The 27541-nt window shown below is 32.6% G+C and overlaps 1 protein-coding gene across 3 annotated transcripts; it reads left to right on the top strand.

The window, feature by feature from the left end:
• Nucleotides 1-27541, top strand: LOC139528691 (degenerin-like protein unc-105). Of its 3 annotated transcripts, XR_011665663.1 has the most exons (10): nucleotides 1-369; nucleotides 1067-1227; nucleotides 3507-3587; nucleotides 3947-4067; nucleotides 5410-5482; nucleotides 7571-7646; nucleotides 8070-8164; nucleotides 9063-9138; nucleotides 10359-11913; nucleotides 24493-27541. XR_011665663.1 is itself a non-coding variant. In XM_071324812.1 (9 exons), exons 1-9 carry the CDS (start codon nucleotides 258-260, stop codon nucleotides 10581-10583), a joined length of 1020 nt encoding a protein of 339 aa, XP_071180913.1. In that variant the 5' UTR covers nucleotides 1-257; the 3' UTR covers nucleotides 10584-12400. The 3 variants fall into 3 exon arrangements, 2 of the variants coding, with proteins under 2 accessions (XP_071180913.1, XP_071180912.1); XM_071324812.1 differs by lacking the exon at nucleotides 24493-27541 and having other exon boundaries at nucleotides 10359-12400; XM_071324811.1 differs by lacking the exons at nucleotides 1-369; nucleotides 1067-1227; nucleotides 3507-3587; ... (3 more) ...; nucleotides 8070-8164; nucleotides 9063-9138 and having other exon boundaries at nucleotides 10584-11913.

Here is a 27541-nt window from a genome sequence, read left to right as displayed (position 1 = left end):
TTTGTTGCATTACATAATGACGTCGTTCTCCATATTTTCGACTATCAAGCCATGTCCGTGATCTTATAAGATAATAGGCAGTTAGATCAAAGGGAAATGTAAATATGGCCGATATGTTGACTTCAAGTTAACAACACTCTGGTTGACTCTGAAATATATTTCCAAGAGCATGACGGTGTTTCCATGAACTTTCCTTTAATAATTCATAGCTTGTGTGTGTTCTTGTCAATGTGTAACATTAACATAAGTTAATAATTATGACGTATACAATTATTCCTAGTTATACCCTTTGGCGTTCAACACGATATGGAAACTGCTACACTTTTGAATTTAAAACAGATGTTGGTATTATGGATGGACTGGACGGGGGTAAGTTGATTAACAATACTTAGTTTTGATTGGTTGATTTAAAATACTTTGTTTTGATTAGTTCATTTCTGTTCGTTTATTGTTTAACATCTCAAAAGTAATTTATAAATTTCATTATTTGTGTTACACAGGTTCTACAGCTGCGAAATCCTATAATGTTGTAAGGAAAATAAGATCTTATAACAGTTAAATTATTTATGAACTCTTTATAAATCATGTTAGATTGCAGTCGATCAGTTCTGTAGATTCAGGAACTTAAAGTAAACCTGCATTGGTATCGAGGTAGTGCTCGTACATAAACATTACACTTTATAAATTTATTGTGCGAATATTTCAACTACCCAGAATTTGTTTGATTTGTGTATACCCCAAATTTTACTCGAGCATTTTGGGTTATGGGGAAAAAGTAGAATGCCCTGTTCGTCAAGGAGTATGGTGCTGATGAAATAATGTAGAACAAATGTTCTGTTTTGATGCAATTAAACAAAATAACAATAACGATTCCAAATATTTCGAGGCTGTTTCTCTATTTTATTTGTGAATCTAATGGTCAGTAAAACAGATAGAATATTCCGTAAGGTCAATTTAAATATTTAAATAACAGTAAATTGGTATTAAACATCCCGTATTCGTCATGATACACTCATTAAAACACGTTTGTTTGATTGCCTTCCGTATGTTCGTTTATATAATTCAGGAATAAACCTTATTTTTAATTTGGAAATACACGAGAATACTACCACTGACTTTGAACCAGGAATACGTTTTGTTGTCCATCCTCGAGGTGTCGTTGCTATGCCACACGGTGAAGGAATTACAATCAAAGGAGGCGAGAGAGCAATCATTGGCATTACACAGGTAATTAATTCAGGGTACAGGTAATCAATGTAGGGTACAGGTAATTAATGTAGGGTACAGGTAATCAATGTAGGGTACAGGTAATTAATAAAGTGTTCATTTATTCAAAATAAAAGTATTATCGGTGTGAGGATTTACAATGTTTTGTCAATATACTTGATCTTGGTAAGCATAATTAAACTACTTTTGTCATGGTTGGCAAGATGAACACTGCTTCTTTTTGCTCAACTTTTTGTGTTTCATTTGTTCTTTCCATGAAATATGCGAGATACTTATCGCATTGGGTAAGCAAGTCGTAATTTACATATACATTTTATTCTATATATAAAGGGTTAGCCATGAGACCAATATTAAAATTTAAAATGCTTAATTTTGAAACGTTTGAGATGATCGTAAAAACTAGTCAATAACCATTGAAATCGTATAAACGCTATCTTGGCTAATGAAAATGCAAACATATGTTTTGAAAATTGCCTCATTTTTAAGGATTCACAAAACGGAATGTACCTACACTGCATGTCAATACCAACATTCTGTTTACTTGGTTAATGCTATTTGCGGGGTACAAAGACAATTAAATGACAAAGAACAGTTCAGAGATGAAACAGTATTTACAAAAGAGGGACGAAAGATACCAAAGGGACAGTCAAACTCATAAATCTAAAACAAACTGACAACTCCATGGCTAAAAATGAAAAAGACAAACAGAAAAACAATAGTACACACGACACAACATAGAAAACTAAAGAATAAACAACACGAACCCCACCAAAAACTAGGGGTGATCTCAGGTGCTCCGGAAGGGTAAGCAGATCCTGCTCCACATGTGGCACCCGTCGTGTTGCTTATGTGATTACAAATCCGGTAAATAGTCTAATTCGGTAGGTCATATTCATGAAAGGGAAGGGGATTGTAGTTACGACGTAAGGAACATATCCGATATCATTTGTGAAACGGTTATTCCATAACGGTCAACCAACTCGTGATGGCGTCCGTAAAATTTACGAAGGGATGATTTCAACTTCACTATTTGGAACTCTTGGTTTAATAGCTTCCTTGTGAGCAGCAAACCTCTATCAAGAAAATCATGATAGGAAATGCAAGCACGGGAATATCGTATCAATTGGGAGATATATACCCCGTATGCAGGTGCTGCTGGAATGTTGCTACTTAGAAATGGAAAGTTCACAATTGGAAAGCTGAAATCATCTCTTTTGTCGTAAAGTTTTGTTTTCAACCGACCCTCATTGTCAATTTCTAGATGTAAGTCAAGATATGAAGCCGACTTTATTGTATCTGTGGTATCCTTTATCTCTAGTTCGATTGGATAGATGCGTTCCACATAGTCACCAAATTTTGAATTGTTTAGTGAAAGAACATCATCTATATAGCGGAAAGTAGAGTTAAAGGATATTGCTAACTTCTTGTCTTTCTTCCTAAGAAGTTCCTGCATGAAGTCAGCCTCATAATAATAAAGAAACAAGTCGGCGAGTAGAGGGGCACAGTTTGTTCCCATTGGAATGCCGACAGTCTGTTGAAAAACACGTCCTCCGAACGTAACAAATATGTTGTCAATCAAGAAATCAAGCATCTTGATAATATCAGTTTCAGAGAATTTTTTGTTTGAATCAGAGTGATTCTTTACAAAGTAGGATTTATCCCTCCCTAAGACAAGATACTTGTATCTACGTTGGCCATTCTTTTTTATGAAGCTAAGTAATACCAACTCTTTCAATTTGTCTTTTAGTTTGGAATGTGGAATACTTGTGTACAGAGTAGAAAAGTCAAATGTTTTAATACTGTTACAAGATGAAAGAGAGTTAGATTGTATGTACTCTAAAAGATCTTTTGAATTTTTAAGTATCCACATCTGATTCACACCTTAGAGTGTCGCCTTAGAGTTTGACATTTCACAAAATGTCAAACTCTAAGGCGACAGAGACTAGCAGCAAACTTACTTCACATATAATTAACTCCTATCATTAAGGTAGTTGTCATTTCTGTCTATTAGATGTGGTAAATATGCATCCTCAAAAGGAGGAATGAAGTCACAGTAATGAACGAAAACATGACTATTTTAGCGCAAATGCGACCAATAACGATCTTTCAGTTCCATCTCATTTGAAAATTGAAACGTTCCCCTATAACAATCGTTTTCACTTTGGATTTTCGGGGCATCTTTTTCGTCTGCTATACTAGTATTGTTTCTTGGGATTCGTAAATACTTACATAATTATATGATAAAATAAAAAAAAATAATATTCTGAAATATTTTTAAGACTGGAATACATCGACTACAAACCCCAAACAGTCCATGTAGAACCAATGACAGACATTTTGGAGGAATATATGATATGAAGGTATTAATTCAGATAAAGAAAATATTGTAAGATTATCTTCACAGGCTTTAATGAGACTACATGTTTAACATTTTCTAAATTATAATATATTATATTCAAATAAGTAAATACACATTATCTTGGGTATAAACATAATTGTAAATGTAATAATATAAGATAACTTCGTAAAGACATTGATTCAATTTATATGTGAACTATGTATCGAAGGTGAATTATTCTCAGAATTAATGTATGGGACATTGTCATGATAGATATGACAAAGTCAATAGAGTTTTTATTTAAATATAAAATGAGAAATAATAATAAAACTTAAGTTGAAAACATTTTACTGCCATTATCAGTAATTTTATTTTTGATAGGCATGTAGGAAATTATGTAGAGAGACGATAATTCAAGAGGAGTGTGGATGTTATGAATTCGACGAATCGATTTCCCTTCGGACACCCTCTATCGTAGATACCTGCAAAAATACCAATTTCGGTAGGTGCAGCTCAGCTATTTCACCAAGGTATCACTCTTCCGCAAATTAAAATAGGTACTTTAAAATAATTGGACACAAATGTAATGGTTTTAGTTAATATGGTATTTTGTTCGTATGTCAGTCTGTCTGTCATCAACACTCCGCACAATAACTAAAAAACGCTTTCACCAAATTAAATGAGATTGCACTGAAAACTTTATATTTATAGATTTTAAAAAAATAATTGTTTCAATTTTTGTAAATTTTAGATAATACGTTATCGAGTTTGGAAATTTTATTTAAAAAAGAGGGGATCTTATAGTTTCAGAATAGAACCCAAAATTGCTTTTATAAATTGCTCATATGACATTGCGATTTGAACTTTATTTGAAAAAAAATCACCAAAACTAAAAGATTGACAGGCATACCCTGCGTTCATGCCGCAGATTTTAACAATTAGATTGTGTTCATGGTATTATGTGTAATTTAAATAGGTGTTCTGATTGACTATACCTATATGTTGCAGCATCTATAAGTCAGTACATGTAATAAGGTATCTTGAAGAGTTTCTGACAGGCTTTCCAATAAAAGTGACCCCTAAATTATTACGAGAAATCTATATAAATTTAATTTTTCCAAAAAAATTGCTTTGTGTACTACTATAATGGATGGTATTATTAACTTCATCTAGTTATGCCAAATCTGTTTGTAACGCTATTGAAATTCAACTAGTCACCTTTGGTCAAATTTGCGGCATGAATATCTAAATTCAATCTAATTAAAATCAAATCCTTCAATTTGCTCCCTATCTGATATGTCACGCATCAAGGCTTAAAATACGAATTTATTAAATTGGCTCACACTTAACGTTAAAGTTTAAACTAGCAACACATCAATGTGAGAAATAAAATTATTATATCTTCTGAAAGAAGAAAATATAAAAAGAAACTGCAGTTAAAATGACGACCAAAAGATAATAACATGACATTTTCATATCAATTGTATTAACAGCCTTCGGTAGATTTTTTCCGGCTCTTGGTATGATATCATAAAAGACAAAAGACAAACAACAATACGAACAAACTCCAAATGGGAAGATAACGATCAGACCTTGGTCCATAAGAAGCACAAAAAGAGGTTAACGATATCAAGGGGACATTGAAACGCTCAAAAAGAAAATAATCCAACATAGCAATGCCAAAAAAATACCGAAATAATATACCTGTCAGGAATGATTGATGTAGATATACAGGCATTTCTCTTCGTTATTTTTTTTTCTTTTGTATTGTTGTTGTTTATGAATCGAAGAACATTGAAATAAATGCAATACAAACTGTTATTACTTTTTGGCGCTGTTTTCAGACTGCTTTAAAAGAGTTCAAGGCGATTTAGCATTAAATCTTGGTAATTATTGTGACTGTCCAGTAGCTTGTAGGTAAGTAAACCAATATTGATGTTATCATATCAGTTAAGTAGGGGAATTTGCAATCAACACTGAATTTAATTTGAGTAAGTTTTCAGTCAGTACATTTAGTGAAGTTTGTACACAGAGAAGGTATCTCCCAGTTGATACGTTATTCCAGGGCGTGTATTTCCTATCATATCTTTTTTGATAGATGGTTGCCAGTTAGAAAGGAAGTTATTAAACCAAGTGTTGCAAGTTGGTTTTAAAGACCCCATCACGAATTGGTTGACCGCAATAGAATATCCATTTCACTGACGATTACGGATATTTTCTAATTGTCGTAACTAATATCCTTGTCCATTTTCCTTGAATGTTAACCCTTCAAAAGCACCTAAGATTAACCCAGTTTTTTATGGGGTTCGTGTTGCTTAGTCTTTTTATTTTAGCAATGGCGGTGTCAGTTTATTATTTACTTTAAATGACCCTTTTATATAGAAACTTAAATAAGCAAATATGATTAGCAATACGAGCATACAAATAAAACAATATGGAAAAAATCGTCCGATCACTCCTTTTTGAATTTATTTCCCTTTGTTTTGAACTTTATTATAGACAGATTTTAGTTAAAATTTCATTTGATTTATTCATAGTGGATTGGGAAACAAGTTATTAAAACTTATTTAAATCCCTATCCTCTTTAAGGATGCGAGTGATGCCTTGTAGCTGTAATAGCCTGCTCTTTTTCGTAATGTACAAGGTTGTGTTTTACGTTCAAGAGCTTCGGCTCATTCTTTACACGGGTCAGCCATTTATCGTCCCCTTCCATCGTTTCTCAAGACCATACTTGCAAATGGTGTCAAGGGAGAGCCGAACTTTAACTCCCAGAAATTTTCTTCCCGGAACGGTGATCGAACCAGGAACCTTTGTGTTAATAGTCTGATGCTCTAACAATTACACCACGGCTCTTCGTAACTAGACATACTAGACAGGCAGGTGATACGTTAATGACAAGAAATAACAGCAAGTCAAGATCTACTATCAAGTAAGAGTTTGCTGATATAATTAGTAGACTGTCACTCTTTATTGAGTTTGACAGTCCCTCTGGTATCTTTTGCCCATCTTTTATTCTCTTTCGTACATGTATATGAATTTAACTCTATGGAAATTGATGTATATATATTACTTTAATATTTATAAGTTTGTAATGACATATGGCAGTCTGTACCATGTTTTGTTCTTTTTAATCTTCGGACAAACGACATGTAGCAATTTTTTTATTATTTGGGACTTTTCTCCGAAAGTTGTTGAATATAACTGGACTTTCCGCACAACATTCAGTCACTGATGAAGGGTTAATGCTGGTCATGGATAAGTAATCGATCCCTTGTCCACTATCTACTCTTCCTCCGATCACCTCTACGTTTTCCATCAAGTAGCTCGATGGTTGTGCCAAGACAATAAAAAATTCCATATCTTGTCGTGTTGTAATGCCTAGCTAGGTCACAAATTCACTGATTTGACGCCGGATTTGCTACGGATACGATCCATCACTCTTCGTGGCAATCTGTATTTGTCCGTAGATTTCTATATTGTTGTCATACGTAGTAGTTCTTATATATCCATGACAATTGTTAAAGATGTGCAACTTTTGACCATGGATCAAACAACCTTAGTAAACCCTACTAAACCGTATAAGAACGTACCAATCCTAATTAGTTTCTTGTCTATTTGAAACATGAATTTTCTTCACTTAAATTCGGATAGTAAGTCTTCCTATGGACAGTCTTACCATATCTCCTTATGTGTATATTGACATCGTGTTTCAAGAGATTAAAATCTTTTCCCACAGTGCGGATATTTTTAATTAGTGTATGACTTTCCTAACATTTGTCGAGTTTTTTTTTAACAAAATAATACTGAGTATTCGAAACGGCTGTACCAACAATAAAAAAGACAAAAATAAATAGATGCCAAAATACCGTTCTCGACAACAAACCAACAGATGAAACCATGAACATTGTTCATGCCTTCTGATTGGAATTCAATACATGCTTTGTTTTCTTCCTACTTAAATATGTTATTAAACTAGTAATAAAATATACTCCCTGCTTTTTTCAGAGAAACTAACTTAGTTTTGTCAGATGTACGAGAACCAGCTTTCAAATCAAACAGCCTTGACGATAGAAGTGAACTGGTAAATTATCTAGACTCGTTTAAAAAATAAGTACATGTCATCAAATATAATATACATGAACACTTTAGCATTTTAAAAGATCAAATAATAAAACGTGGTGTTAATGCCAACGATTAAACTATTCATCATTTTAAATAACGACGACTATTCAATTATATGTAATTGTATAGCATTCAACCATACCGTAAAGTATCACTATTTTACTAGACAGCAGAATTTTCAAACAAATTCCCTTTTCAATTTTATGCAATTGCCATTTTGCTCAATGGAATATTAAACAACGCGAATTAAAACTGTGTTAGACATGTGTAACAGTTCAGATTAGTTATTTCTCACACATATATATTTAACTGCAACAGTCCAGTTGTTCATTAGAAGTTAAGATAAGTTATAATGCACACAAATCTGTTTTACACATTTCAGAACATGATGTCAAACCACATATGTGGAACAATATATGGAGCAATGCCACAAAGGAACTGTCCACTCAATAGATTGAAAAGAGAAAATACATTGACGTAAGAGTCACTAACTTTAATATAATGTGTTCGGTGTGAGGCATATTACAAATACTTTACAGACGTGTACAAAGCTCTTTTTTTATTTTGAGAGTTACTCTAGAGAACAAATACAGAATAGAATACACGTTATATGATAAATGTGAGTCCACAAAAGTAAAATCACAAAATACTGAACTGCAAGGATAATTAAAAAGGAAAATTCCAAATCAAATGGCTAAAACAAAAACCTCAAACACATCAAACGAATGTATAACAACTATCATTTTCCTGACAATATAATTTTGACGAAAGCGATTTGTTCCTGGATATTGTCAAATGTTTTTTTTTTTTTCAAAGGAATACCATTGTCGAGTTATGTCACGTATGAGTGACAACGATTGGTTTATGCATTTAGTAAATTTTGCTTTGAGCATTAACTATATAATTTTAAAAAAAAACGTTTTTCGACTTTGTTTGATATTTCCTGGCATATTCCTTGCAGAAATGTGTTTAAACTATAACGAGGAACCTCAGACTAAATGAAATCCAAAACTTTGAACCAAAAATGGAGGTATGCTAAGCATTACTTGTGTACATATTCTTCTATAAATTTATGAAGAGTTTCACATGATTTCATGATTTATTTGGCTACAAAAATAAACATACAGGTAATTAAGAACTGCGATTCGCGAAACATATATGTTAACTCTCTTGATTCCAAAGTTTGTTTAATGACTAAATAATCAATATCACTCGTTTTACGACAAAAATGTCTAATTCTAGAGATTATACTTAGTATGATTATTGTTGGTATCTAAGCACATACTAGTTGATTTTAAAATATATGAGGTAAAAAAACAGAAAAATGGATTAGACACAAGTTTTTCAACTTCTTCAAGCTTGTATCTATTTGCAGAGAAAATTTTGTTAAGATCAAATTATACTTCAAAGAACCAGCCTATGATATATGGTCAGAGGAAGCCGCATATGATGTAAGTGATATTTTTATGCAAATAGGTATAAAAGTTCACGATATAAGTACGTGCGAAAAATAGCGATACATGAGCAAGTTAAAGATATAGGTATAACTATAATTTTCTAATTAAACAAAATATTGATGTTTACAATGAGATAACATTCTGTTAACGGAAGCTGATCATGATGAAATCGAATCAGTGTGATATTGTAAAGACTTTTTATGTATTTAGTTTGTCCAAAGAACTGTTCTGGATTTGCTTTCACCATGAACGATTACGCCCACACATATGAACTTCAATGGTTTGGAAATTATTGAAAACGTGAGGAGGAATATAACCAAAAGAGACAGAACAACATTATAGTTCTTAATTTCTGTCTCATTTGGTCTCTTGTTGAAAGTTGTCTTATAAGCAATCATACCACATCTTCTTTTTTTAGAACAATGGCCAACTTTGAATTTGACTGACTTTGTCTCAACACTATTCTAAATTGAACGAACCTGAAAAGACGACTTGGGTCTTTCTGACTATCGTAAATAAGTCATTTGCTTATATGACGTCAATAGTCTTTTCTTTTTATTCCAGAAATAAATTCTTGTTATACAGTACATATTGACACAATTTACACCATTGCGTGGATTATAAAAAGAATATAAAAGATGATAGTTAATATAATATGAATCATCTGCAGAAGTTTAAAAATAAACTTGATATTCAAGATTGTTATAAAATACCACTTCGCATATATTTTGAAAACACATTTATTTCACTAAACTGAAAGAAAATATTTCTTATATGATTTCCAAGACGCTAATAATCTAAAAAAATGTCCAGTTACAATTTTGCTTATATAAATAAACTCATTATAGATACCAGGATTAAAATTTTATATATACGCCAGACGCGCGCTTCGTCTACAAAAGACTCATCAGTGACGCACGAATCACAAAACGTTTAAAGGCCAAATAAAGTACGAAGTTGAAGAGCATTGAACACCAAAAATTCCTAAATGTTTTGCCAAATACCGCTAACGTAATCTATTCCTTAGGTAGATAAGCCTTAGTATTTCAAATATTCCACTAGCAGTGGTTTCGACCATAAACCATTTCTTATTATAGTTACTGTACTAGTATATAAACGTTATTCTGTCAAACATGTTTGAATGTAAGTTTCACATGCACATGTACCTAGAATACTTTTATGATTTCTATATGTTCTCTTTCACTTTTCTATAGCAAATCCAGATGCTAGCTGATATCGGTGGTTCTCTTGGATTGTTTATTGGAGCATCAGTCTTAAGTCTCGGTGAATTATTGGAAGTGGTTGGCATGTGTGTGAGAGCATTAATAAGAAGGCGTCAAAATTCCATCCACACTGTTGACCAGATTCAGGAGACTCAACCTGAAAAACTTACCTTGGATAATATAGACAGTACAAACGACATTGTTGAAACAAAATAACGTCAGACATTAACGTACTACTTAATTTACTAATATATCCATATATTTTAAAGGAAAGATTTTTTTAATTTTGATCTTTTTAAGTTTCTCACCTTTTAATAGTTATTTATTGTTAAGTTCAACTTTGGCGGAATAAGATAAGAAAACTCGCTGATATTTTTTATCTTGCAAGTGAATAGTTCTACATCATTGAATTCGTAGTTTAGTGAACAGTTTAGTCCTTACTTTAGGAATTAGGTCACATTAATACTCTTTTAATTATTGAATGGATAGAATAACAACGTTGAATGTGAAACAAGGGGAAACCTTTTGATTACCTAATCCACGAACACTAATTGTCATACAGGTAAAATCGATGATTGAGATATTCGTTTAACCATAAGTATGAAGTCATACAAACCTAGAAAAAAAAATCAAATTGCACGCATTCGCTATATATATTTATATTTAGGCTTTAATTGGGTTGTAGGGCCATCGGCAGTCTTCGCAAGTGACCAAGATGAATAATTAAATGGCTTTCTCCTGCTTAACGAATTACGAATCGTTTTACATTTTTAATAATAACTATATTGCTTTTTTGCTTTATTTAAAAACATTCAATAAAACTATAGTTAAATCAATAAGATTAAAAACCATAAAGAATTTTTTATAACAGTGATATTTCTGAAATACGTAACAAAAATTCAAGCGAGGCTTGATCAAATTAAATTTTGTCTCCAGATTAGTTGAAATCAACGTTTGGTTAATGGATTAATCAACTAATCATGAAAAGGGGTTTTAAAGGTGTTGCCAATTCTTTTTGAACAAACTAGCATTCTATTGCTTAAAGGCTTGTTTTTTGTGAGTATATGAAATGACTATAAGTGTTCCTTTATATCAAAAAATAGTTGTATTCGTGTCCAAAAATATAAAAGAATTGTGTACTTGACATATCCTGTAATTATATTTTAAATCAAATAATTGAGTCTAAATATAATAAATTCCGTTCATTGTTTATCAATTAAATGGACGACTTTTAAAACTTTATCTGTTGTACAACTGTATTCTTTGAAATCAATTCTGCATACTAGTTAGATTATATTATACATTTCACCTGTGGTGAGACCTTGTACGTTTTCTCTATAGTAAGAGTATAATATGTAAAATTATTTACAATGTCGTATCCGTTGATCTGTGATTTCAAGTCATTTCTTTAACAAAGAAATCAATCACAGGTGTTAAAACAATTGTCTTATATTTAATTGTTTTACGTGAATGCATAAGAATAAGCTTCACTTTATCATAATGTAAAGACAATAACGAAATTGCAATTACTAATTTGGCTTAAAGGGTAAGTTATTTCATTACTTCATTTAAGCAAATATAAAAGCTATATTCTAATTTTGAAACTGTATTTTATGTGATAGAATTAAATATTCCAATCTGCATGTATTTATTTGAAAGAGATAGAGTTATTTATTATGTCTTTGAGATTCAATCAATTTTCTTTTTCACAATGTTCATATTATGCAAGACAAAGTGTACTTTCTGATGTGCTTCCCGAAGGGCATTTCCTTGTTTGAGACGAACGCAATAATTTTTCACTCCTATTTGAATCAGTAGAAAATTTATCGTTGTTTTTATTATTCTAAAATCAATATTTATTTCATTCTATTGAAATATACCATTCTTGTACAATTCTACATTGTTTTTCCATGTCACCAAACTAATGTTCACATCTTTCATCGAAGGTATAGTTGTATTCTTTTGTTTTATAATGTATCAATCTAATTTTATAATATAACAAATACGGAACACATTAAAAGGCAGGCGAAAGATACTACAATTATTCAATGAGGGTATATCAGGTACCCAAAGTGTGTCATAGAGTGACTTACATTTAGCCATTACTGCTATTTTTTCCCAGACGGTGCTCGTGTTTTTCCCTTACTCACTGATGATTGCCATTGAAACAACTGGCAGTAAAAGATCAATGGACAAAGATGTTAACAATACCAAGTCACCGCATGCAACCTGGTTTTGCAATAAAAACGGGGAAATACAAAAAAAAATGAATAAAAATCATCATCAGTTGGATATATTTAATACAGAAGAGATGTTTTCGTACTATCAATAAAAAGTAAACTCCCAAAAATACTGAACTCCGAGGAAAATTCAACCAGAAAGTCCTTAATCATTTGCAAAATCAAATGGTAAAATTCATCAAACAAATGGACTACAATCGTAATATTCCTGAATTGGATGCGGCATTTTCAAATAAAGAAAATGGTGAATTAAACTTGATGTTATAGCTCTAAACCTCTCACTTGTATGAAAGTCGGATCAAATTTCATTATATTGACAACAATGAGTGAACAAAATGTTATAAGTAGGAGTACAACAACAACACGAACCCAACAAAAACTGGGGGTGATATCAGGTGCTGCTCAACATGTGGCACTCGTCGTGCTGCTTATATTATTACAAAGACTGCAAATAGTATACTTCGGTCGGTCACATTCGTGAAAAGGGAATGAGACTGTAATTTCGACATAAGGCACATATCTAATATCATCCGTATAACGGATATTCAATAACGGTCAACTGAGGGGGCGGAAAGGGGGATACCTTTCTCCTTTCTCCCAACCCTTCTCTCCTTTCTCCCGCCCCTCTTCTCCTTCCTCCCACCAATCCTCTCCTTTCTCCCAACCCCTTTCTCTTGTCTCCCACCCTGCATCATGAAAAAATAGTCTACAGGATGCTAATTTTTAAAGAAATCGATCAAACGTCTTGTTTTTATTGTTCGTCCACGTCTTGTCCTCTCACAAGATAGAAGTGTTTTTTCTTCTGTTTCAAGAACCTCTATTACTTTTTCACTGACTTTGAAGCTGTCTGTTTGCATTTAATTTGTAACTCTGATGCATCACACAATTTCCCGATGATTTGTTTTAAAGTATAAATTCTATTTATAGAAACGCAGGATAATGTGTTAAAATACGGGGAATTTTTGTAACACAATTAGTGCAATTTCGTTAAGAAACCAATTCGTTTAAAATGGTTGCCGAAAAACGCTGCTTGCAAAAAAGAAAAAGAAAATTCTTTTGGAAAATAATACAGATATAATTTATCAAAAATACGATAGTACTAGCAGTCTTTGAAAATCAGGCATAACATGATTTTTAGAATTAAAGCTATTTTGGCGCACAACTTTCCCTGTATGTTCCAAGTGTAAGCATTTTTTGAAATATTATTGGACTGTACCGAAAATATGGTTCCGGAAGCTTGTAAGAAATAGATTGCCAATACTGTAATCATATAAGCGCAGTTTACACAGGACAGAAACATCGGAATGAGGAAAAAGTTAACAAAGGCTTGTCATTTTGGGATGTCAGCACTTAATTAATGCACACCCGTTGGGACGAAATAAAATTAGATCATTCAAACACCGTTACATATTTTTTCACTCAATTCCCTATTTCAATACAAATCATTTCTTGAAATTTACAATCCAACGATTCATTAAATAAAACCCAGTGGCCAACAATAAATGAATAATAATAGTCTCTGAACGCCAAAAAAAATTATGATTGTTTGCCTATATTTCTTCAAATGCAGAAACCAACTGAAAAGAAATACATTTTAACATCATTTTGGTTCATGTCAATTGACACGTGGGTGTATAGGGATGGGTGTGTTTTGTTGTTGAGTTTGACATGATGTACAATTGATGATTTCCGAACTATATTTCACTATGAACTACTTATTCAAAAATAAATGTTGTCACCAAATGCTTTGAAAAATAGAACACAAATACAATCATAAACGCTTCTTATATATTTTGTTCCCTACACAAAATGACACGATCATACTGTTTTACCCGTGTCAATTTGGCCGCCTGTCCCTCACTTACTCGGTATAAAGGATGTAGATAAGGGTTTATACAACTTATTTCGGAGTGCTTTATTATTTTTATGTCAACTATAGTATAAATATATATACCAAAAGTCTGAATATTCAGTCAAAACTCTTTTTTAAATTTGGTATTTTGAAAATATATAAAGGCACGCAGAGTCCGACTTTCTCCATCTGCAGTGTTCAATTTCAAGGTGGAACTTTTATAATGCATCGAGTGTTTTACTTATAGAGGATGCATGTATGTTCGTAAGATTTTTTTTACTATAACATTTTTCACGAATGACAATGTTGAACTTACAGTTTGCAAGGTTGTTCACAACTTTGCACACTACCCAAACGTTTATAGCATACAGAGAATATACTATATTAAAACATGTATTATTTTATTCTTCACTTTTACATCAGACGGGATGTTTCATTAGTACCCTTTATGATTGCTGCATTAGACACATTAATTTCAAATTGTAATGTATCGTCCGGAACATGCCTGAAATATTTGCCACCGGACATTTGTTAACCTCAAATCAATCAATTCATATTGTATTTAAAAATCACTGTTCACTCAATCAATTTTTTGAAGCTGAATGTGTACCCTGTTAGTTGGAAATAAAACTAAAGTTAATATGAATCGAATTCGAATTACGTGTGAACTCAGCATTTAAAATAGGAAATTTACTAAAACCAGATAGGTTAAATGAAAACAAAATAACAAACACCATTCAGATCCCGTTACATATTTTTCAATACCTCTCAGTAAACACATTTTTACTCTATATTAAGTAATGTCATCCTTTTTCTGCCAAATTTTATGCATATCGGTCAACTTTGAAGCACTTTATCTAAAAAAAACAAACAACAAGGATGGTGACATGTCATGGTCTCTATACATGCACGGGCTCACAATAAAATCCAGGAACTGATTGTTAGTTTTTAGTCTTTCTCCATATATAAGAGATCGTAATGAATTAGTGACGACGTTCAGAAAATTTTTTTGTTACTATGCCATTTTGTGAATTTTCTGAGACTGTCCCAAGTGAGCCTGAGGTTCGGCTAGCCATAAAACTAGGTTTAATTCACCATTTTCTACATAAGAAAATGCCTGTACCGATTCGGAATATAACAGTTGTTATCCATTTGTTTAATTTTGCAGTTAGATTTCGGACTTTCCGCTTTTTAATTTCCTTGGAGTCGGTTTTTTTAAGTTATTTTACTTTTTATTAGCACTTTCTTTAATCTTTTGATTAACTCCTGTATTAAATAATTGTTTTCCTGCTAAATTTTATTAATTTAAATATACATTTTTGTCTCCTTTTTTACCCCTTTTCTCCTTTCTCCCGACCCTTCTCTCCTTTCTCCCAACCCCTCTCTCCCTGTCTCCCTTTACCCTTTCCGCCCTCTCTAAACTAACTCATGATGGCGTGCGTAGTTTTGTTTTCAACCGACCCTCATAGTCAATTTCTAGATATAAGTCCTAATCACATTGAAAACCTGTTCTTAAGATTCTGGCAGCAGGCACAATCTGACAATTTTTTTGATAAAAATAAGAGGATGTGGTTTGATTGCCAATAAAACAACTATCCACAAGAGACCCACAGAACTTATCAATAATATGTCAACATATAGTCTCCAACAATGAGTCATCCCATACCAAATAGTCAGCTATAAAAAGCCCCGAAATACATTTCCTGTTAGAATATGTTAATGGTTCATGGGATGATTGTTCTTTTCCTAATATCATAGAAATAAAATAAGTTTTCAACGGGGTTATTATAATTTTTACTGAATAACCAGATTAGTTTGTATTTTAAACAAGTATGAGTGAGAATATTAGTCCCATAAACGCACAAAAAAAAAATAATATAATACTAGTATAAATTTAGTAGTCGTTACAACATGCGAAACGTAAACGAAAACGCACATATCCAATCAGCGACAAACACCACCACGGCCGACACTCGGCTAACCGAGAGATAGGTCGGTTAATCTATATTGAGTATGCGGCTATATCGGCGGTTGGTCTGTTAATCGGGTTGGTTATACGTCTGTTAAGAGTAAAACGCACAATTTTAATATTAAAATCTATTTAATATACAGATTTTAGGTACATTATAAGAATCAAATCAAAAAAAGAAAAGTGTCTGACAAAATGATATATATCATAGAACATTTTCCAACTGTAAAAACATTTCATAGTCTGCGCAGTTTTCAGTAAAACTAAAAGGCGTCGCGCAAGTATGTAGTATTTATGCTTATACGCATAGCAATTTTTGTAATGAAAGGCGAAAAAAAACAATTTTAGATATCATTTAAAGGGCACAAAATCGTACTTTGGTTCTAAAATATAAATTGAAATTAGTAAATATTTCATAATTGTAATATAGCGTCAGTAATACCACGTTTTAGTAAACATTATGGGAATAAAGTCTGTTAATGGGTTGGACAATTGAAATTGTATCAGTTAAGAGTTATTTAGCCACGACAATAGTTGTGCTACTTTTATATTTTCCTTTGAAAAAGTTAAGAATGAGATGCTCTTGAGTAAAAAAAATGACAATACGCTGCAACAGTATCCTTCTAGTAAGAACATTTTTATTTTGACTTCCTTTGCATTTTATTAAGGGGTGTGTCACTTCAATATATGGATATGGATTGCCTGCTGGAATATGCATGAATCTATTATTAACGTTTCCTTCAGCCTTAATTTTTGTGTCTGTTCAAAGTAGCACGTTCTCAAATCCGTCCGAAAGTGTACATATAACGTGTTGTCGTTCTCATATGCACATGATATTTGTCACTGGACGTTAAACTCTAAATCGTCAACATCATCCGATTGGTTCTTTTCTTCTATTACTGAATCATCTGTTGTTTACAAATCAGTCTAAAGAAGTAAATGGAAAGGATCGAATGCAGCTACATTTGGTTATCTTAAGTGTTAATTCATTTTATTCCGTTTAGTTCCTTTCTACATAAGTGCAGAGGAGAACTGTAGTTGTCCGCATGTAAACTTTTAGCATTTATTACCAATATGAGTACATAGCAATCCGTTACTGTTTCAACACCCAGGGGTGTTTCATGTCTTTATTCTCAAACAGTTATTATTTTTTTCTATCTTTTTTTATTAATGCATCACTTCCTACAGTCCTTATCTATTATTCTATATATTCTGTGTTTCCATCCAGATTCTCGTGTATACATTGAGGGTCCGGATTGGGGGGTGTTGTTTATTTCTATATTCTTTAAATTGTCTGTTACTTTTCTCTACATTTTATTTTATCTTACTCATTATTATTTCTTTATTCTTTATATATTCTAGCATCCCAATATATTTTACTTACTGATGTTTAGTTACATTACGACGTTTATCTCTGATTTATATACTGGTTAATACCAATTTAGATACAAATTAGTGTCATTCATGACAACCTAAACAGAATCCACATGATATATGCGACCATTCTTGGATGAATTCAATATGTATAGATTATAACTACCTTTTCTATATTAGCCCTGGTATCATCCCGAGATTCCCATATCGGCCTCGAGGCTTTAGCCGAGGGCCGATATGGGTCGAGGGATGATACCAGGGCAAATATGGAAAAACATGTTTTAATCTTTAAGCTATTTATCACATATTTAAGTGTTGCAGAAAAGAGGGGAAAAAAGTTCAATTATAACAATTTAATGAAACATAACAGGTAAATCTTAAAAATTTATCCGTATCCGTAACAAATATGTGATAAGATATAAATAACACATAGCTGAGAGGGTGATAAAGCAGATTGGGTCCCGAGAAAACATTGTCAACCGCGGCGAAGCCAAGGTTGACAATGTTTTTTCGAGGGATACCGATCTGCTCTATCACCCTCTCAGCTATGTGATATTTGATTTATTATAATGAATGTCCTATCATCATTTTCTTTAACAGATGAGTTTTATTATAAAGTATTTTCTATGTAGTCACGTACTTGACAGCGTAATGGGTATTTGAAAAACTATCAGAAGTGAAGTAAATAGACAATAGTAGTGCATTGACTTGACATATAAACGATACAAGGATTAGGCCCGAAACGGGAAAAAAGCTCTGCTATCAAGAAAAAAAAATATTTTCAATTGTTGTTATTTTGTTATTGTTATTTATTTTATTTAAATTTTGGGTAAATACCCCTTTCAAAAGGCCTCATATCTGGCTGAGAAATATACATCACAATGAACATGATGAAATGTACATCACCAGTTGAAACCCATCGATGGTGAACGAATGCGTTTAATATCAACAATAAGCATAACACACAATGATTTATAGGTTTTAAAGTAAAAATATTAACAAGTGAAATACGTTTTTCCAACAATTGTAAAAGAAATAAGTTTGAGTCGTTCCAAGCTTCGTTGTATAGTAAATTAGAACTTTAAGCATTGTCTATAAAATAACTTGATGTAGATTCAATTCATTGTCGTTTAAACTGCCGATTTTTGATTGGTCTAACCGAGAGGGTGACATTCCAAAAAATTGTCACCCGCTCAGCCATGTGATAGAGTAAATTAACACCTTCGTATTAGGCAATCAAAATATGGCATTTTAACATGATGTATAATAATACTTTAATATTACACTTTTTTATATCAGTTTTCATTATTCATGGCCTAAATTCATTGTTCATGTAAGTGTTTCCGTATGTATTATGTTTCATTGCTCATGTGTTGTTTCCGTATATTTTAGCAACTCGTCTTGAGCCTACCCATTTGATCCGATAACACCCCATACAGCAATAAAATTATACTTTTATTGCCATTCATAACTCTTAACAGACCAATTAACAGACCGGGTTTTATACATCCGACCCATTAACAGACCAGGTTTTAAATAAAGATTGATTTATGTCACCAAAATACAGATTTTTGTGTAGATTTTTCACACAATGATATCAATTTGGTTGACAAACATAATGCCTATCTTTGTTCGATGTTCAAAATATCGCATGCAAGTAAATTCAACCAACGTGTCTTTTTGTGTACATTTTGTGTGTGTAAAATGTGTATAAATTTATTGATGAGTAACACGCTTTTTCATTTTATAGATCGTACATCGAAGCTAGAAAAATAATAATTACACCACTGGATTCAGTACATTGAATTGTTTTGTTAGACATGAATAATTTTTATGATAAACATATATTTAAAAAATTATACAATGAAACATGCAGAATTTCCAATGATTTCCTCGATAACACCTGATTAACAGACTTTAGCCAACCCGATTAACAGACCCACCGCCGATATAGCTACATACTCAATATAGATTAACCGACCAATCTCTCGGTTAGCCGAGTGTCGGCCGTGACCACAGGAAATAAAAAAGCACTTACGTAACTAATATGCAGTCTTGAAAAACTCACCATTCATGTAAATAAAAGGATTGAAGACAGGATTAAGACACAGACACATCGATTATATAAAATCTACCAATTTGTGATGGTGTTCATAAAATATACAGATTGTCAATTTTAATCTTCCCTCCTCGTAACTCTGTTTGAGCAGTTTCTTCGTCAGGGGCACATTCCTGTATATGACGTCAGTATAGTGTGAACATGCACGAGCATAACGTATCAATTGAAATATTTTAACACCATAAGAGGAGCATAGGGTATATTACTGTTGAGAAATAAGAATTTTATGATTGGGAGGTTGAAATCATACAGTTTGTTATAGATTACAGCGAGAAGTCGTCAATCTGTGTCAGTAGTAATGTAGAGATCAAGATATGAAACAGTCCTTCTTGTATCAGTGATATCCATAATTTAAAGTCCATTGAAATATAAAACGCAAGTACTGTCTGATATATGGGTGATTTAGTAATAGGACATCATCTTTATATCTTAAAGTAAAATCCTTTTTTCAAGGTGCTTTTTCTTTTGTCCTGTAGAAGGTTCTGAATAAAGAAGGATTCCAAACTAGTACACTTTTGAATACCGAGTCTGTTGAAATAATAATCCTCAAAATTCAACACATATTTTGTCGATTAAAAAGTACAACATTTTGATCATATCTTCAGTGTATTTTTTAGTAACCGAAAACAATAAATTTATACTCACGATTTCCATTTTTGATAGAAAAAAAACTGTTTTATGAGACGGTGAATTGATTTTACAACTGAGAATAGAAAACGGAATATTCAAACGTACAAAAAAAAGTCTTAATGTTGATGCTAAATTGCAGAGATTGTGATCTTTAAAATTTTTGAGTATCCACATCTCAATGACCACAGTGGTTGTATATATATAGTTCAATTTTTGATGTAACACGTCTTCTGATTGGCTGACGTTATTTTGTTATCAGCCCATAGATATAATTTAGTCATGTGACCGTTACGTTATCAATGTTTTTCATGGTTTTCTACGTTTTAAAATGGAATTTAAAATTAAATTATAAGAAAGGACTGTAATATTTTTCCTTTCTATTCGAAATAACACAAACAATTTGGCGCACACTGTTAAATAACCTACTACACGCGTTATTTAGTGTGCACCAATTTTTTTATGTTATTTCTTCATAGACAGAAAAAATATTACAGTCATTCCTTATATAATTACAATCTTTTTGTAGGGCATATTTTACTGTAAACAGAATAGTAGTCAACACTTTAGAAGATGTTTATTCGAACATCTTGATGATGGAGATATACATTTATGTCAGCTTTAGAAATCCCGGTATAAAAAAAAATATAGAACAATAAAAAAAGAATAAAAGGCCAACGAACCAGAAACAAATACTATGACATCAAGGTATCGTACATATAAATTATCCAGTTGAGTGATTTTACGTAATTTTGAGATCGCTTAACCATAGCACTTGGAGGTAGTAACAGAACTAAAACAAAAAACGATAAAATCTGATTAAAGTGTTTTCCACCATTTTCGATAACAAAATTGTAACAATTCCTGAATATGACATTGTTTTGTTTTCAATTGTTTCGTTAAATAATTGCTTCTGAGTTTGTCAGTTGTTATGGAACTCCCATTTTTAGCTCATCTGGCCCGAAGGGCCAAGTGAGCTATTCCCATCACTTGGCGTCCGGCGTCCGTCGTCGTCGTCCGTCGTCCGTCGTCGTTAACTTTTACAAAAATCTTCTCCTCTAAAACCACTGGGCCAAATTTAACCAAACTTGACCAAAATCATCATTGGGGTACCTAGTTTAAAAAATGTGTGGCGTGACCCGGCCAACCAACCAAGATGGCCGCCACGGCTAAAAATAGAACATAGGGGTAAAATGTAGATTTTGGCTCATATCTCTGAAACCAAAGCATTTAGAGCAAATCTGACACAAGTAAAATTGATTATCAGGTCAAGATCTATCTGCCCTGAAATTTTCAGATGAATCGGACAACCCGTTGTTGGGTTGCTGCCCCTGAATTGGTAATTTTAAGGAAATTTTGCTGTGTTTGGTTATTATCTTGAATATTATTATAGATAGAGATAAACTGTAAACAGCAATAATGTTCAGCAAAGTAAGATTTACAAATAAGTCAACATGACTGAAATGGTCAGTTGACCCCTTTCGGAGTTATTGCCCTTTATAGTCAATTTTTAAATATTTTTCGTAAATCTTAGTAATCTTTTACAAAAATCTTCTCCTCTGAAACTAAAGGTCCAAATTAAACCAAACTTGGCCACAATCATCATTGGGGTATCTCGTTTAAAAAATGTGTGGCGTGACCCGGCCAACCAACCAAGATGCCCGCCACGGCTAAAACTAGAACATAGGGGTAAAATTCAGTTTTTGGCTTATAACTCAAAAACCAAAGCATTTAAAGTAAATCTGACATGAAGTAAAATTGTTTATCAGGTCAAGATCTATCTGCCCTGAAATTTTTAGATGAATCGGACAACCCGTTGTTGGGTTGCTGCCCCTGAATTGGTAATTTTAAGGAAATTTTGCTGTTTTTGGTTATTATCTTGAATATTATTATAGATAGAGATAAACTGTAAAAAGCAATGTCGGCAAAGTAAGATCTACAAATAAGTCAACATGACCGAAATGGTCAGTTGACCCCTTTAGGAGTTATTGCCCTTTATAGTCAATTTTTAAACATTTTTCGTAAATCTTAGTTATCTTTTACAAAAATCTCCTCTGAAACTAGTACTGGGCCAAGTTCATTATAGATAGAGATAATTGTAAGCAGCAAGAATGTTCAGTAAAGTAAGATGTACAAACACATCACCATCACCAAAACACAATTTTGTCATGAATCCATCCGCGTCCTAAAGTTTAATATTCACATAGACCAAGGTGAGCGACACAGGCTCTTTAGAGCCTCTAGTTTCAGTTGTTATGGAACTCCTATTTTTCTAATTATCTTGTATGTCAGTTTTTAGCTCACCTGGCCCGAAGGGCCAAGTGAGCTATTCCCATCACTTTGCGTCGGGCGTCCGTCGTCGTCGTCCGTCGTCGTCCGTCGTCCGTCGTCGTTAACTTTTACAAAAATCTTCTCCTCTGAAACTACTGGGCAAAATCAAACCAAACTTGGCCACAATCATCATTGGGGTATCTAGTTTAAAAAATGTGTGGCGTGACCTGGTCAACCAACCAAGATGGCCGCCACCGCTAAAAGTAGAACATAGGGGTAAAATGCAGTTTTTGGCTTATAACTCAAAAACCAAAGCATTTAGAGCAAATCTGACAGGGGTAAAAATGTTTAAGAGGTCAAGATCTATCTGCCCTGAAATTTTCAGATGAATCGGTCAATCGGTTGTTGGGTTGCTGCCCCTGAATTGGTAATTTTGAGGAAATTTTGCTGTTTTTGGTTATTATCTTGAATATTATTATAGATAGAGATAAATTGTAAACAGCAATAATGTTCAGCAAAGTAAGATCTACAAATAAGTCAACATGACCAAAATGGTCAGTTGACCCCTTTAGGAGTTATTGCCCTTTATAGTCAATCTTTAACCATTTTTCATAAATCTAAGTAATCTTTTACAAAATCTCCACTGAAACTACTAGGCCACAATCATCTTTGGGGTATCTAGTTTGAAAAATGTGTCCGATGACCTGGCCATTCAACCAAGATGGCCGCCACGGCTAAAAATAGAACATAGGGGTAAAATGCAGTTTTTGGCTTATAACTATGAAACCAAAGCATCTAGAGCAAATCTGACTAGAAGTTAAATTGTTAATCAAGTCAATATCTATCTGCCCTGAATTTTTCAAATGAATTGGACAACTGGTTGTTGGGTTGCTGCCCTCCAATTGGTAATTTTTAAAGAAATTTTGCCGTTTTTGGTTATCTTGAATACTATTATAGGAGCAGGATCTGCTTACCCTTCCGGAGCACCTGAGATCACCCCTAGTTTTTGGTGGGGTTCGGGTTGTTTATTCTTTAGTTTTCTATGTTGTGTCGTGTGTACTATTGTTTTTCTGTTTGTCTTTTTTATTTTTAGCCATGGCGTTGTCAGTTTGTTTTAGATTTATGAGTTTGACTGTCCCTTTGGTATCTTTCGTCCCTCTTTTATAGATAGCGATAAACTGTAAACAGCAATAATGTTCAGCAAAGTAAGATCTACAAATAAGTCAACATGACCTAAATGGTCAATTGACCCCTTAAGGAGTTATTGCCCTTTATAGTCAATTTTTAACAATTTTCATTAATTTGGTAAATTTATGTAAATTTTTACCAAATATAGTTCTCTGTTACTAATGGGCAAAGTTCATGATAGATATAATTGTAAGAAGCAAAATCGTTCAGTAAAGTAAGAACTTCAAACACATCACCATCACCAAAATACAATTTTGTCATGAATCCATTTGTGTCCTTTGTTTAATATGCACATAGACCAAGGTGAGCGACACAGGCTCTTTAGAACCTCTAGTTTTGTTATACTTTCTTTTTTATTAAAGACCGGTACCCAAAGAAAAACAAATGACAAAAAATAAACGGAAACTATAGATAAAAGTTAACTGATAGTTACTTCTAGCTTGCTAAAAGTTATCACCATATTTATTGGAAAACTTATATTTCAGAATATGTGCATCTCTTCAAAAATGGGATAATACTAAAAACTACTTGCAGTGTTTATAAATATCATGGCGACAAGCAATTGCATAAAATGCGGCCCCTGTGGAGCCGACAAAACAATTTCAGCTGCTGTGATATGGTGTTACAACTGTAATGAAGGGCTATGTTCCAAATGTTCAGTTCAACACAAAAGATTGAAATTGACACACGGGCACAAGACTTTTGATGTCAAAACTTACACAAAACTACCGCAAATTAATACCGAATGCCATGAACACAGTAGACAATTCGATCTGTATTGTCAGATTCATCTAACTCCTTGTTGTGATGAATGCGTTTCCATTCAACATTCAAAATGTTCTGAAATCAAATGTTTAGCAACAGTCATAGATAAGACAAAAACTGCTATAATAACAAATTTATTAGAAAAAGATATAGCATCAATATTGAGTACCTTTGATGAAGTTATAAATACAAAGACAGAAAACATCAAACATGGAGATGAAAAACAGCAAAAAATTCAAGAAGATATCAAAGAAATTACAAAGGGACTTCAGAGTAATCATTTGGATAGATTAAAGGTGGAATTACAAAATGACCTGGACAGTGTTTGGGACGACGAGAAGTTAAAAACTAAAGCATTCATAAACGAAATAGAAGAAAAGAAAACAGATTTGAATGAAATATTGCACAGTCTTCTAGCACTGAGTAAACATTCCTCCAAAACTCAACAGTTTCTTGGAGTCCATCAAATTGAACAACAGATGAACCAATACAAAAGATACATTGATGAGTTGTGGCAAGATGGTAGAATGAAAGACGTCTGTATAGATGTGGAAGAAAACTCAAACTTTTTAAAAGTAGTAACTGCTCTCGAATCCCTGGAGTCATTAGGTCATGTGTTTGTTGTTAGGAAGGAAGCGTCACGTGATAATGATAACATATTTAGAGAAGTACAAGTGGAATGTAGAGATAGCCCATTCTTTCGAAATATTTCTCTGGAACTTGAAACAAAAAAAGATATTTTGCACATCAACGATACGTTACAAGTTGTAACAGCCATGATTTGTCTGACTGATAATCGAGTTATACTCATTGCAGGTAAAGAAAAAATACTTCTATTTAGGACTGACTGCATTTTCGAGAAAAATATTAAAGTATTAGGCGAACCTTTTGGTGTCGCAGAACTAGAAAATGATGCAATTATTGTGTCCTTTCCCAACGAAATGGTCATTAAAATAATTAATTTGAATAATGAGTCCGTCGACAAAGTTATAAAACTATATAAGAAATGTTTAGGATTGTCATCACTGAATAAAACAATCGCTGTTGGTTTACATTTACAACGTAATGATGAAATTCGAGTGATAGACTTAGATGGAAATACACTGAAGTCAGTAAATGTTGCATCCGAAAATTTACTGTTTGAATTCCTATTTACGAATAATGGAATAATTTTTAGTGATAATCATTGCCTAACACTTTCATTCGTTGATTGGAAAGGAAAACAAGTCTGGGATTTTAAAAGTGACGATTTGAAAGATCCGCAAGGCATATGCACAGATAACTATGGTAATATATTTATAGCCGATGACATTTCCGACAAAGTTGTAGGCATTTCAAGGGATGGAAAGAGGAGTCATGTATTTCTTAGTGAAAAAGATGGGATCGAGGAAGTAAGATCTATCTGTTTCTGCAAACTGGAATCTGCTGTTTTTATTTCCGATGTAAATGGATCATATTTGGCGAAATACAAAGTGTTATATGAATAGCATATACCTTTATATGTCAACATTATACTTATTATAACTGTATTTTAACCGGATTAATTGGTTTCGTTTCTGTAGCACATGATTTCAACCCTAATGTTTGCTGTGTTCCTTTATATTTGATATTTTGTGTTGGATTTTATGACTTGCCTTGATTTGTTTGCACTGTTTGACGTCAATTTTGTATTGTTTCTTTGATCTTTTTCCTTCTCTGGAGATAGCATGATTGATTAGATGATACGTTTATGCGCTGAATAAGTTTGCCTTTATTTATCCCATATAGATCATGTTTGCGTAATTTAAATATGTTTGAATCCGAAAACAGTGGCATACACTGTTGCAATTATTTTTTTATTTACAAAGATGACCATTATAAGCTCTATGTTACATGTTTGTTATATTTCATTATATTCCTTTCAAATGTTGGGTACGTTTAACTCGAAGAGTAACGAAGTAACCCAAATTAAGATACATCTTGAAAATTTCAATTGTTTGATTGCGAATATTTATAAACATGAATATTTATTTTCAAAGTCATATAAGAAAAAATGTACATATTCAGCTTCATACATTAAACATTTAAGTATAGTATCCTGAAATAGGAATAGATTTAATGCTAGTCCATTTTTTCATAAAAATTCATCTTTTTTATCTTTTAACATGATTTCATAAGTGGCACCACCCCTCGCCAATTCGAAATTGGCTTGAAAAGTAAAAAGTATGGTATAAAGAAAAAATTTACAAAACAAATATTTGTGTGCGAAGGATAGCGGCACATTTTGTTTGCCAAAAAATCAGGCGGTCACAATTTCGTCTACATTTATGCCGTTTGAGGTCCCTTGTTGGTGCCTTGTGTGTTCAAGAACATGAAGAGGATTAAGTAAGTAAGTAAGTTATGCCATTAGAAATACATCACAAAATGGTGTACTATCTGACTTAGGTACATTTCCTTTTTTTATCAGCTTTGTGAACAAAACTTATTAGATTAATCTTTTAGAAGTGTAAATATGCATGATGCCTCTTTATTGTTAAAACCTAAATAACCTTAAAAGATTTACATAATTATAATAAGAAAAGCTAGTAAAGCAGTGTCAGACATCTATGTGATTATTGTTGATCTGCCTTGTACAATGTAGCTTTATTGAATTTAATAAACATAAAATGTTTACTTAGTTCTTTAAACGTATCATATAAAGCATCTTGAGAGAATGCTTTTGCCATTAATTATATTCTTTTCTGTACGTTTAATGCTTTAGTCGAAACAATAAAAAATCTGAATAACAAA

The sequence above is a fragment of the Mytilus edulis genome, chromosome 6 (genome assembly GCF_963676685.1).
Source record: "Mytilus edulis chromosome 6, xbMytEdul2.2, whole genome shotgun sequence".
NCBI lineage: Eukaryota > Metazoa > Mollusca > Bivalvia > Mytilida > Mytilidae > Mytilus > Mytilus edulis.
The sequence above is the reverse complement of the archived record's forward strand: the minus strand, read 5'-3'. Positions and strand labels throughout refer to the sequence as shown.